The 14633-nt window shown below is 41.6% G+C and overlaps 1 protein-coding gene across 1 annotated transcript in view; it reads right to left on the bottom strand.

Annotated features, from left to right (window-relative positions):
- LOC128842014 (alpha-1B adrenergic receptor-like) overlaps positions 1 to 14633 on the bottom strand; it is a 99319-nt gene that overhangs the window by 47635 nt on the left and 37051 nt on the right. Inside the window, exons 2-4 of the mRNA XM_054037638.1 lie at positions 9781 to 9867; positions 8461 to 8807; positions 916 to 976 (exon numbers count right to left, since the gene is read on the bottom strand). Coding sequence (XP_053893613.1) covers positions 916 to 976; positions 8461 to 8807; positions 9781 to 9867 — 495 coding nt within the window. The remainder of the gene's footprint in view (positions 1 to 915; positions 977 to 8460; positions 8808 to 9780; positions 9868 to 14633) is intronic.

Below are 14633 nucleotides of genomic sequence, written 5' to 3'. Positions count from 1 at the left end.
CGTAGTGTAGACATCCAGTCAGCTGCTCTCAGAAAAAGTGCCCTGCTGAATTAGAATACATACTAATGACAATAGTTTTGTCATTTTAAACCAGCACCTCTAGTAGGATACTAGCTATGTTAAAATGCCAAGACATGGACCCAGTACTACAATCTCTAGATTTGTGCCACTGCTGTGCATATTTTAATTCATATGCCTCACTTCCAAACTTTGCCCTTTCTTTGAAGTTAAAAAGTGCAGCAAAGTTTCAAAATAAAAACAAATGTTTTTCTTTAGTTGAAGCCAGCCCAACACTGATCTGAAAAATCATGACATGACATCAGTACCTCCTCTCAGAACCTAGGGAGGAATCCTGACATGATGAGAGATGCTAAACCTCTTTAAAGAACAGTTCTTCTCTAGATCATGCCTTGAAGATACACCCATATCCAAGCTTAATACAGCAAAGGGTAAGTGAAGGAAGGAGATACTTGTTATTAATCACTGTCAGATTTCCAAAAAGTAAAGGACCCAGCAGGTTGATTTTTCTCCCCTCCTGCGTATTCCAGCAATAAGTTTTCCTTACACATTATATCACAAAGTTTCAATCATCCATTATAGAAAGCTCTCTCTAGTGAGCTGTCTTGGAGGCAAGTATCCATTTCTGTGGGATCATTACTCTAATAAGTATATTAACGATACTTTCCTTTGGTGTGCATTGCACCAAGTACTTTTTAGCACTTGGTCTCTAGCATTTATTGTTGTCGATTAGATCTCCCTCCTCCTCTTTGGTTGCTGATGGTTTTGTGGGAGGGGAAAAGAGACCCAAGGGTGATGGAAAATATATCTACCTTAAGGTTTGCCACAGTATCTAATTGCTGATCTAAAGTATTAACTAATTTCAGAATTTATTATGTTAAAAGAACATTAACCCACCTCCTTTCTTAAACTGCTCATTTCCTTTCTCCTTTAACGTTGTGCTCTCCTTTCTTCTTTTCTGCAACAGATCAGAGAATTTCAGTGTCTCACTGGATTTAACTGAAATGAACAAGTAGGTCAGCTAGTTCTGCATTACTATGAAAGAAAATGAGAATGAAAAGTAACCAAGAGAATAGAGACAACACCTTTGTAGCTGTCAAACAGTTAATTTACTATTATACATATTGGGTGTATCATCACACTGGATAGGGGCATAAAGGGCTCGGATTTATAAAATAAAATATATATAAGGGACATTTTAAAAATAATTTTTTTATGAATGTTTGCATTTTGGCATTTACTGTTTGCTTCTTCTTTTGGAAGAATAATACCTTTCTAGTGCCATTTAATTTCATTCCATTCAAACTGTCTACATAAGATCTGTCTAGTCAGTGAAGTCCTGCAAGTTATTATTTGAGACATCCTGTCCAAGAAGTTTATAATCAGCGGGCTGTGAACCCTGATGGGGAGGGTTTAAGATTGATGGGATGCAAAAAGTGCACTTCCAATGCAGCAGAGACAACAGACTAGTCCAAATGTGATACTGTTGTCTTGGAATAGACTTATTATGCAGAAGGATTGGTTAACAGAACATTCTTTTTTCTCCAGCAAAAGTAATGTAGATGTCAAGCACTACAAGCAGCTAGAGGCTGAAAAACGGGTCACTGGCACAAATAAATGGGCTTACTAAGGGAAGAAATACACATTTTCTCCTTGCTGTATCTCTTAGCATTGCTCATGGATGACTAAACAACCAGCCATCAAACCCAAAGGCTGGGAGAAGGTTCTATTAGATAGTGAAAATTGCAGGGGTGTGTTTTCAACCACAAATATCTTAACAGCACTGCTGGCATAAGTGATGTTGGCATGAATGCCTTTAGCTAACACTGCAAATACAGAAGGATGTCACCAAGCCATCTCCAAATGATCACTAAGGAATACTTGGCACACAAATGTAGCTCATGGAAATAAAAACAAAATGTCATAGGGTAAGAATACAAGGGACCCGAGATTCAAGAGACAACGTGCATCTCCTTATTTCTGTGGCAAGTGATCATTTTGACCATTGATTTCTCACTCATGTGCGCACGCGCACACAGAGTGTTCAAATTTAAAGCTTATAAATTATAGCTCATTGAGCGATTAAAAAGCCAACACTGGGGAAAGGAGCAGTTTCCTTCCCTGAAGATTGTGTAAATCAAGGATTAATGCAATTATCTATATCACACAGAACATCTCCTTGGAAACAACTAAATATAGTAGTCTGTGTGGAAAGCTGCATCGTTTCACAGTTGTGACAAGAAGCAGACTCAAACCCAATACAAAGAGAGGGGTTCTTTCTATTGTCTGCTTTGCCCTGGGAAAATAGTTCTCCCAACCACAGACACCACAATGATAATCCAGAAACCACAATAGTTTTCACAGAGCAGACTTCAGGGAACACCATACAATTTTCACATCACAAATAAGTTCACACTCCAGGATCTTGTTCTGATCTTTGGATACATGCTCAGGTACCACAAAAAAAAAACACCAACAACTCATCCACTCGTCATTGGATGAAGTGTGCTCCACAGCGTTCTACTCTACCATTTACAAACCCCATGCATGGTGAGATACTATAGGCATTGGATTATGAGCAAAGACCTCCATTGTCTTCAAAAGTCCATAATGGAGAAAAGCCAGTTATACATAAGGCCTTATGCAGCACTCCAGCATGAAGGCAAAGAGAACATGTGGGCACTTAAATAAAGTGAGTAAGTTGGCACATAAGTGTATAAATTCCTTTTCTACATTCAGGAGTTGGCTGGCCTATTTAGACAGCTACATTTGAAGGCTGAGCCCATTCTTAGGGGAATGCTAATGGAACAGCAGCACCTGCAAGGTCACTTCCTGATGTATGGATGTTGCATAGAAGAGAAATGTATATTCTTTACTGGTACATGCTTCTTGAGGAGAACAAAACAAAAACAAACAGATTTTACAACAGTGAACAAAATATTCAAGTACCAGTATGTAACTAGCTAGCGGTGTTTGCCTCTAAACCGCACTGTTGGGAGGCGATGACCCTACTGGAAAACATGAAGCTGTAAGCTTTCTGCTTTTTACACTGTACTTCCAGCTCAGAGGAGTAACAACTGCAAAGTGACTGGTCATCACTTCACTGTGATTATATCAGAACCGTTTTGTGACCCACCAATTTTATTTCCATTATAAGTGGGAAAAAAATTGTAAGTGACTTGTCCTTGGGACAAATTTTGCAGAATGTCACCCCACTGCCTTATTTTCAGAGTGAGATTTAAGTAGCTGCAGGGCAGATTGCCTGTTCTTCAATCAGTGACGGAAATGGGTCAGAATGGACTTTCAAAATGCTCTATTGGGAAGGGGGGGAAGGTGAGAGAAACTAATCTCGACACCTTGTTTTCCCTGAGGCTTTATTAATATGTTCACTGAATCAAGTACAACTGTTCTGACTTACACTTCATTATATGGTGCTATTCATAAGAGAAATCCAAAGGTCCATTTTCTGCAGTGTAAAAGCCTATGAACAGGGAAATTATGAGCCAGAATAATAATTCTGTGTCAGGAATTTGCCAGTGTCAGGAATTTGCTTTTTGGATGCATGAACTGACTGACATTTAAAAGAAAAAGCCTAGTGAAGATATTAAGTTAATTGCAGTTACTTCTTACAAACTAATCAAGTGATCCCTTAATGTTAAGTATGGTCAAAAAGACCCTGATTAAGAGAGGTTTATGAAAATGGGAACTGAAAAAGTAGTTATTGTTAGAGTTTTAAAGGAATTAGAATCTCAGGTTAAATCGGTCTGGCAATCAGCAAGAAAGACCGAAGATTAAAGACTAACCCAGAGTAATGGGGAAAAAGTCATCTTGGCCTCCTGACAAAAGAGTATAAGCCCAAGAGAAAAAAACATCATGTACAGTCATATGAACTCTGCTACTTTGTCAAGAAAAAAAAATATCAAAAGTTAAAAATGAAGGCAAAGTAAGCTCGTTTGCTATTGAAAGAAAACAACCTATGCTTCTTTACTCTTTATTCTGCAAGTGATCAGCTTTATAAAAATGCATGAGAAGCTAAATCCCTACATTCATCCTTCAGCTGTCACAGTTAATAGACACCTGCACTGCTAGCCTACAAAACTCCCCATTCAGCAACGCCCGCCCAACTCCTCTGGTTTTCTCTTATAGATTTTATTCGATGGATTGATTTAGCCTTAATGGTGTACTTTACTTAGATCCATTTTTGCCAAAGGCACAAGAAGAGCATGTTCTCTCCCTCTTCTTCTCTGTGGCTATTTGTACAATGTGAAAATGCATCTCTAGGTCTTATACACTCTCTGGTAAGGTCACTAAGTAGCAATTGCTTACACTGAATCAGGTTCTATCTCCAAAGGGTGCATAACAAAGGCACTTATGTCGTTAAGGAAATATAAATTTCTCAGCCTGAAATTCCATTTCCTGATTGTAAATCAGTATTTAGCAGCTGTCTGCTTCCCCCTGCAGTCTTATAAAGTCATTGCTACATCATGAATCCAAGCATCTGAGTTTCACCTTAGGAGTATGGTACTCAGGTCAATCCCAAGACTTCCTGCAGTTATCAGCAATAAGAATTGTTACACTGACAACTCTGGAGGCATGTGCCCTCCATTTATTAACAGAACAGATATATTAAGTATCTTCTCACAGCCCTATCACTGGTTACAATCCAAGCGTGAGAAGATGAGCTCAGTCTCCATCATGCCCATTAAATCCTTGGCTTCTCTGTTGACAGAGACAATCAGAGTGCCAGTTAGTGTGAAATGCAGAGGTGATGAAGCAAACCTGCAGAGCTGTAAAGTTTTCAAAAGGGAGTACAGTAGCCACTTCACATCAGCATACAAGAGTTATAGACGAAGTTTCTTACTTTTGTGTGCAGAGTGTCTCAAGTTGGTAGAAACTGTACTTTCCCGAGAAATGGGAAAAAAAACAAAAAAAAAACCCCTGAAAAATAAGACTAAATAAGTCAGCTAGGAATGCTGAAAAAAACCAAACAAGTAGTGACAGTAGCCTGCTATGGGCTGTGTTTTAATGACTTAGCACTGACCAAATAGTATTAATACAATTTACATTTCTTCCACGCTTAAGGGTAAATTTTCTAAGGCACAAATGGCAGTTAGGCACCTAATTTAGAAAATCCAGCCCTTTTCCAAGATCAACTCTCTGGAGAAATAGCAGCACAGGTGCTCTCCAATAAATGAAGTGACAAGTGGGTTTCTCTCTCTAGCTACAGGGCAAGTCTATTTGAGTTATGGACTTCGGTCATCAATATTTTCTCCCATTTGACCAAAGCAATAGCATATTTTGTAATACTGCTGTCCAAAAACTGCACTCGACCCAAGGTTTAAGAATCTGAAGTGCCTTCCAAAATCTGAGAGGGATGAGGTGTGGAGCATGCTTTCAGATGTCTTAAAAGAGCAACATCCCGATGCAGAAACTACAGAACCCGAACCACCAAAAAAGAAAAAAAAAAAAATCAACCTTCTGCTGTTGACATCTGACTCAGATAATGATAATGAACATGTGTTGGTCCGCACTGTTTTGGATTGTTATTGAGCAGAACCCATCATCAGCATGGACGTATGTCCCCTGGAATGGTAGTTGAAGCATAAAGGGACATATGAATCTTTAGCACATCTGGCACGTAAATATCTTGTGACGCCAGCTACAACAATGAGAACTGGCGTTCTCATAGCACTTTCAGGTGACGTTTTAAACAAGAAGCGGGCAGCATTAATCTTCTGAAATGTAAACAAACTTGTTTGTCTGAGCGATTAGCTGAACAAGAAGTAGGACTGAGTGGACTTGCAGGGTCTGAATTTTACATTGTTTTGCTTTTGAATGCAGTTTTTTGGTACATAATTCTACATTTATAAGTTCAACTTTCACGATAGAGATTGCACTACAGTACTTGTATAAGATGAATTGAAAAATACTATTTATTTTGTTTTTATACAGTGCAAATACTTGTAATAATCAAAAATAAATATGAAGTGAGCACTGTACACTTTGTATTCTGTTTGTAATTGAAATCAATATATTTGAAAATGTAGAAAACATCCAAAAATATTTAAATAAATGCTATTCTATTATTAACAGTGCAATTATCGCAATACATTTTTTTAATCGCTTGACAGCCCTAGTAAAAATATACCACCACTGCCTAGATCTTGCACTTCTCACCAGTAGATCTCAAAGTGTTTTACAAAAAAGACAAGTATTGTTATCCCCATTTTACAAATTGGAAAACTGAAGCACCAAGAGGGAAAAAGCCTCGTGCAAAGTCACCCAGCAGGCCAGAATCCAGGTCTACTGAGTCTCATTCCAGTGCTCTATCCATCAGAGCTGTCTCCCTGCCCCAAGGAGCTCATGTAATGACACATGTACAATATGAAGGCAAATTAAGAATAAGGGGATTTATTACATTTTTGTCATATTTTGATTAAATCAGTAAAATGTCACCAAAAAATGAATTAACACTGACTTGGCTGCTCACTCAGCTCTGAGTTCAGTTGCCCTCAACCGTACATATTTCTCCCTATCATTTTCCACTTACGGTAATAAACAGCAAGACTCTAGCAAGACCATTCCCTCCCTCTCCCCCCCCCACTTTTTTGGGGGGCACACATTGGTATTCAATTTAGTTCTGAAATGAAGATAGGGTCAGACATAGATCAAAACCTGTGGTGCCAACTAAGAAAAACAGCCTACTGCTAAAAAAAAAAAAAAAAAAAAAAAAAAAAATATCCATTACAAAACTCTCCAATATTTATCTGTAGGATCAACTTTGAATGTTGTCTAGATTATGATGTGGATGCTGTTATACAACCTAGTACTAATGTACATCCTTCTCTCGCAGTTTCACACAACTCCACACCTTTCTCTTCTTGCATGCCAAACCATCTCATTCTCCTCCTTCAAATTCCTTCTCAAAATTTACTTTTGGTTTTCTGTTCCACCCTAAATATTTGTTTCCACTCTTGTCCCGATCACTTACATTGATCTCTCTCCATGAAAAAAAAAAAAAAGTTACACAGCCTCCTTCCCTGTAAAATAATGGTCTCTCAAGAGCAGTAGTCCCTTCCCTTGTCATCTATTGTGCCTCCTCATTGAACAACTCTGACATTAACCATGATCTGTTATTCAGCATGTTAACTGTAATTTAGATTGTAAACATACTTTGGACAAAGAACAGTGCATTCTTATATCTGTAAGAATGCTGCATATACCTAGAAAGTTGTAAAAATAAGTCTGCTGAAGGAGCCTTTTCACACAAGTTAAAATGAATCAGAATCACGCCCTTCCCGAGTTTTAAATAGTGGATTACTGTACAGAAAAACAGACATTGCTGAGAAGCACTATTAAAATTACCTCCTTAACTGGACAGTCTAATCAGATTTGAAAAGCATGAATCAGTACTTTGAGGACATTTGAGCTATTTTACAGTAGGCCTATGAATTCATCAATTCTGGAATCATGAAACCAGGCTACATAAGCTAACAGAAAGAAAGGCTCTAAGTCCTAACACATCAAAACCAGAGAACCAGAGTGCTCATAAAGCAATTTTATAAGATTTGGAACTTGGATTTTTATTTTTCAGTCTTCATTTTTCCAAACAGCGAAAAAAGTGACTCATGAAATTATTAAAATATATTCGATAACTTGACTCCTAAATCCTTTAGAAATATTTAAAAACTCTTAGAGCAGCATCATTTATAGCAAAAAAATCTCATCATATTACTGAAATGAATATTGTTAGTTGAACCCTAATTTTTAGGAACAAGATTTTTCAAGTTAATATTAATAGAAGTGTAGTGTATTCACTGGATTTTTTTTTTTTAATTAAAGATTTCCCAGACGAAAAAGCAATTCAAACCGCTGCTGTATGGTACTAGGGAATGAGAACCAAATAGAAACTGATTAGTCTATTTCCATTGTCCAAGCTGAATGAAGTGCACGTAAGCAAGTAGCATAAATGGTGCAAAGTGTGTCCGCCCAACCTAATTTTAATAACTTGAAGTGCTGTCAAATGCACAAAGTAAAATGAAAAACAAAACAAAAACCCCAGAACAGATTCCCCCGTCCTGCCCGCAGTCTTTCAGTTATAATTATCTAAAGTTATTACTTATACCAAAATTAGGTAAAAAATGCACACTGAAATCTGATTGGGGGGGAGGGGGAGGGGGAGGAGGGGCAGAAGGAGAGGGAGAGTTTGACATCATCCCTTTAGAGTATTCTTAGTGATCCAAAGAAAAAGAAAAAAAAAGGTTAAGTGAATTTTAACTTGCCAGTGTCTTTTTAAAAGTTTAGTAGCATTAAAGGTAGTGTCCATAAACTTCATTTGCACATTGGATTAAATGTGTTAAAAAGAGATCAAAAAGAGAAAATGTGTTTAAAACAGATATTAACAAGTTAAAAAATTGTAATGTAATCTCAATAAAAAGTTACCTGTTTTTCTTCCTCTGGCATATTTTTTTCCAGTTCTAATAAGTATTCTTCATCTAATTCTGTCTGCTTCCCTGCAGGATCCTCTCTGTTGTCTCTCTCCTGTTCCATTCCTGGTTCCTTTACCTCAAAGGAGTCATTACAGTCATGAAAACACTCATCTGCTGCTCTAGCCTCTTGGGAAGAGGAATGAAGATCTCCCCGGTCCATGCTTCTTGCATGATGTGCATCTTTGGAACCAGCTGTCAAAGGACTGGTGCTCTCTGATGACTTCTGATCAGAAAGCTTTAAGCCATGGAGCAATTCTTCAGGTGGACTGGATTCTTCAGTCTCTTCCATCTTGAAGGAAGCTTTTGAAAATAAGGGAGAAATAATAATCCTCAGTACTTACAGTACACAGCACTTTCAGTCACAAGACTTCAAAGTACTTCATACATTTTAGTTTACCCTCACATTGCCAATCTCTGAGGTAAACAGTTATCCCATTTTACAGACAAGGAACTGAAGCACAGTATTTAAGTGACTTTCACTTGTTCAACTCAATCTTGTGAGCACTTACACATGTGAACAACTTTACTCACAGGAATGCTTACCACTGGATTCTATACGACTACTCCCACAGGTAAAGTTATGCATGGGAGTAAGTGTTCACAGTGGGCCCTAGCTCATCACTGCATTGTGACAACTCCCTTGAACACGCAGCAGTCACTCGCCCCTCCTCTCTCACAGCATCACCATCTCCCTGGATGCCTGCCAAGCCCCTAGTCTAGACAGCATCGCCACATACAGCTCCACCCAAGCCAGGCTTCCCCACCCATTCTCCCATGCCTCTTAACACAGCATCCCTCACCCAGTCTTGCTTCTCTATCTTCCCCATCATATGTTCCCATAGACCCACTGGTCCAGCAGCTCCACACTTATCTCCCCCCTAGAAACCCCAGGCACCACCAGGTCAGCATTCCTCCCACTAGCCCACCCCGAGCCCCAGGTACCCCCAGCTCAGCAATCCCCCACATATGCCATCCCCCCGAACACCCCCAGATCAGCATACCACCCACTTCTCCTCCCCTGCCCCAGCACCCCCAGGTCAGCACTCCCCTCACTCGCCCCAGGCACCCCCAGGTCAGCATCCCCCCACTTGCCCCGAGCCCAGGTTCCCCCGCCCCATGAGAGCAGCCCCAGAGACCCCGGGCGAGAGTCACGGCTGGTGCCCCGCCCCCACACCTTAGGAAGGGAGCAGGATACCCGTCCCCACCAGACTTCAGCAAGAACCGGCTTCGCTTCAACTCCTGCTGGCGACTAGCGTCCCCTCTGATCTCTCACCGTCCGTAGCCCGGTCACTTCCTGCCTCTGCCAGCCAATAGAAGCTGAAGGTGCGGGGCTGGCTGGGAATTGGAGTCTTGTGATGACCTATGAGGTAACAGTAACTTCCGGTAAGGGGAGGGATGTGTAAACATGGATGGAGTAAGAGGCAGGGGCTCCTGCTGTCTTGAGGGGGGCAAGGGGTGGGACTAGGGGTCCTCTACGTCATCCAGTTTAGACGTTCCCTCTGGTGATAAGATATGGGATGGCGACGAAAGCTGTCCGTACAGAATGTTTCCGGGCGCCATCTTGGATTAGGACAGGGAGCGGCCATCTTGTGTTACGGCAAAACAAGAGGGCTGCAGCGAAGGGACGTGGTTAGTGCCGTGCGCTGCGTTCGCAAGGCACGCTAGTGCTGCTGCAGTGCCTGGGCAGGCTGCCTTGGCGTCCCCTAAGCCAGAAGAGAGACTAGTGACCGGGGTTGGTTGGCAAGCCCCAGCCTTCACAAAAAGTCATGAGCTCTAATTAACAGCAGTTAATTCATTTTAGCTTCTTTTTCATGTGTCGATTCAAAAAGGGATGACTTTTTTGTGGATAACATGAATATCCACAGTTCAATAGTTAATGCTAACAGAAGTTTTGGAAAGGATATTAAACCACATGTTTCAGGCTTTAAACCCTCTCCAACTGGGGTTAGGAGCTTTCTTGCACTTTCCTATGAAACATCTGGTTAGATACAGGATACTGGATGAAATGAACCATGGGTCTGAGCCAGTCTGGCACTTGCTATCTTTCTATTACACAGACAATGCACTAATTATTCCAGAATAAAGTGATTTTTATTCCAGAATAGTGTCCACATAGCTATTCCACGGTATTTTGCCATGTCCATTGGTTAGGGCACTAGTCTGGGATAAGAGAGATCTAGGTTCAATTACCTACTCTGCCATAGACTCTCCCTGGGCTTTTGAGCAAGTCATGTAGCCTTTCTGTGCCCTACTTGTAAAATGCGGGAAAATTGTACTTCACCTCATTGTGAGGTTCTCAGATACTAAGGTGATAGGGATCATATAGTTACAGTAAAGAGAGATTCTGGTCAATTTCCCTTTGTAGACATATCCTTCGGCTTTTCCTACACTGGCTTTTCAATCATGTTTAAACACCAATTGTTTGCAGCCAGACTGATTCCTAATACAATTCACCTGACTGATATCAATGCAGTGTTTTCTTCTTAAAGTCCCAGTTCCTGGAGTCATGTCATTATGTGGAATCTTGGCTTCCATTTAAAAAAAAAAGTTTCCAATCTCCTCCCCCGCCCCAGCACCCCCAGGTCAGCATTCCCCTCATTACTGAAATCAGGAGGAATCTTTTCAGTGGCTTCAACAGACTTGAGATCAGGCCCTTAGACAGCAATGAAGTGGATAAAATTAGAGTTGTCAACAATTTCGTCGGTGGGTAGATATGCCTAGTCATTAGAGCAGGAATCAGTAGCCAGGAACCCAGCATCAGAACCAGAGACAAAGGCCAGATACTACAGCCAAGGTTTGGAGTAGAAATCAGGAATCAGAGCCCAGAGTCAGAACCAGATTACCTGGAGGAGGTCTGGGATTCAATGAGCAGATAAAGACACTATCACAGGGGTCAGCAACCTTTCAGAAGTGGTGTGCCGAGTGTTCATTTATTCACTCTAATTTAAGGTTTCACGTGCCAGTAATATTTTTCATGTTTTTAGATGGTTTCTTTCTATAAGTCTTTAACATATAACTAAACTATTGTTGTATGTAAAATAAATAATGTTTTTAAAATGTTTAAGAAGCTTCATTTAAAATTAAATTAAAATGCAGAGCCCCTCAGACTGGTGGCCAGGACCCGGGCAGTGTGAGTGCCACTGAAAATCAGCTCGCGTGCCGCCTTCGGCACGCATGCCATAAGTTGCCTACCCCTGCACTATCACTCCATGGACAAATAGTTTATGGACAAACTGGTGCTGGGCTTAAGAGCAAACCTGCTAGCTTGCTCAGCTAATGAGATGGGGCATTCCATCAGGGATCTGGTTGATAGGAGACTGTGCAGGTGCAGCTACTGGGCTTTATTCCTGATATCGGGTAACATTTCTTTCAATATTGCTTTGCATCTGCACCCCTAAATTTTAAACAAACGCAAAATCTCAAAGCAAAATTTTGCCAGATCATTGAGTTTTGTAAATTCTCAAGTCAAAGTCATGAGGAGCTCTGCATTTTGATTGGAAATTACTATGCAAAACCATAAGCCAGCCAAGGAATACTCTGGCTGGATCCATGTTCACCTGAAAAGTCCATAAATGTTAATGACCTTTTCCCCTGGCAAATTCCAATGAAAGACAAAATCAAGCAAGTTTCAGATTTTCTTGTGAACCTTTTGCATAGTTCTAGCTAAAAACAAACAAATAAACCACAAAAGCGGCTTGGCCATGGCAAGTAGGCTAGGCAGAATCTAACCTGATTGGATTGCCAAAGAGCGGGGATCACCACCAAGAGAAAACAGTACTATTGAAAGCAGATGGGAGATAAACTTCATCTATATTTCTATGGGAGCTTCCCACCAGACTATCTGAGAGGAGGCATGTCAGGTTTGCCTTTCCGTTTTCAGAGGCTACCAGCCTCCACTGTTAAACATCATGGAGCATAATTAGGGCCCTACCAAATTCATGCTCCATTTTGGTCAATTTCACGGTCATGGGATTTTAAAAATAATAAATGTAATGATTTCGGCTATTTAAATCAGAAATTTCATGGCGTTGTAAGTGTAGGGGTCATGATCTAAAAGGGAGTTGTGTGGGGGTGGTCACAAGGTTATTGTGTGGGGGTTGCGGTACAGCTACCCTTACTTCTGCACTGCCTCTGGTGGTAGCACTGCGTTCTGAGCTGGACAGCTGGAGAGCGGCAGCTGTTGGCCGGGTGCCCAGCTCTGAAGGCGGCGCCCCGCCAGCAGCAGCGCAGAAGTAAGGATGGCATGTGGTATGGTATTGCCAGGGCCGGCTACAGAAACCAGTGCAGCAAGCAGGTACTTGGGGCGGCCAGCGGAGAGGGGCGGCACGTCCGGTTCGTCGGCAGCAATTTGGGAAGGACCTGCCGCCGAACTGTCGCTGAAGAATGAAGCGGCACAGTGGAGCTGCCGCCGAAGTGCCGTCGATCGTGTTTCCCTCCTCTCCCCCGCCCCCCCCGCCACTTGGGGTGGCAAAAACCCTGGAGCAGGCCCTGGGTATTGCCACCCTTACTTCTGCGCTGCAGCCTGCAGAGCTGGGCCCTCAGTCAGCAGCTGCCATTCTCCAGCTGCCCAGCTCTGCAGGCAGCAGCGCAGAAGTAAGGGTGGCAATACCATACCATGTCATCCTTACTGCTGCTGGCGGGGTGCCGCCTTCAGAGCTGGGCACCCGGCCAACAGCCACCGCTCTTTGAAGGCAGCGCAGAAGTAAGGGTGGCAATACTGCAACCCCCCTAAAATAACCTTGCAACCCTCCTTCAATTCCCTTTTGGGTCAGGACCCCAATTTGAGAAACACTGGTCTCCCCTGTGAAATTTGTATAGTATAGCATAAAAGCAGACAAAAAACCCGATTTCGTGGGAGGAGATTTCATGATCCGTGACCCATTTTTCATGGCCATGAGTTTGGTAGGGCCTTAAGCATAATAATCCCTGATAGAAATCCACTGACTTCACTGGAGGTGATGTATCACCTCCAGTGAAGTCAGTGGATTTCTTTCTTCAGTTCTCTCAGTTTCCATTCTCTTGAATGGAGTTACATCAGAGTCATTTAGCCCCAGGACCTTCATTGTGGACCTGATTATGTGAGCGGCTGAATACCTCCTGAAAAGGGTCTGGACTAAGGTTCAAGTAAATCTTTCCACTGACTTCAACAGGTTTTGATCAGTCCTGACGGGACCACAGACGTCAGCACTTCCCAGAGGCCCTCTCCACCTCACAGGTTCAACCCCCACATGAGGATTTGGGAACTAGATTAATCCTGTGTGGATCTCCTCTGAAGTAGACTATAAATACAGAATTATTTCTAAACAGAAACTTTCATAAATTAAGTTTTGCATAACGCCTCAGCAAGTTTAACCTAAAACTACGTGACTAAAAGCCCATCTTTGGAGTCTGTTACTGCCAGTGATGGATGTGAGTATTAAACAGAGTCTGAAATACCCAGCAGTAAACTGACTAGAGCATCGCTAGTTACAATGACAGCCAACAGAACGTCCAATGCTGACTCTCCCTTCCTCCCCTCTTCTTTGGACAAGAAAAGTGGAGTCAGCATTCTGCACCATCCCAGCTGCAATGACTTAGCCCACAAAAATGTCTCTTTCTGCTGTTCTTCTTGTATGGCCACATAATTTATTCTGATTTACAGAAAATGTTTCTGAACCCTCACACTGTCCTATCAAATGTCAGATCATTTTAAAAAGAGAGAAGCCATGATACAAAACTAAGCCAAAGCAATTTTGAAGTGGAGCTGAGACTCCAGCTGGAACTTCCATTGATGTGCAAAGAGCACAGGGGTCCGAGCTAGAGTGTCAGCCTTAAAAGAAAATGCACCGATCAGAGTAATACCTTAAAAAACTCAGTCAGTACCTATGAAGTATATTTCAAAATGTGTTTTAGAAATCCTGATTCATTAACTGAATAACTGTCAGTGGGGCAGCTGGACTCTCAGTGGAAGATGTTGTTTTATTGACACTTCTCAGCTGGAGTCGGTGAGATAAATGCTAAATTTTGCAATGTAGCATTAGTGTTGGTGCCACTCAGCTTCCAAATATTTGCCCATCCAGCAGCTCCCCAGAGCTAGAAGCACATTAGGGCTCCCTCACTTTGTATTTAGAATCTAGCCTAGATTCT

The sequence above is a fragment of the Malaclemys terrapin genome, chromosome 8, assembly GCF_027887155.1.
Source record: "Malaclemys terrapin pileata isolate rMalTer1 chromosome 8, rMalTer1.hap1, whole genome shotgun sequence".
In the NCBI taxonomy this organism is placed as follows: domain Eukaryota; kingdom Metazoa; phylum Chordata; order Testudines; family Emydidae; genus Malaclemys; species Malaclemys terrapin.
The sequence above is the reverse complement of the archived record's forward strand: the minus strand, read 5'-3'. Positions and strand labels throughout refer to the sequence as shown.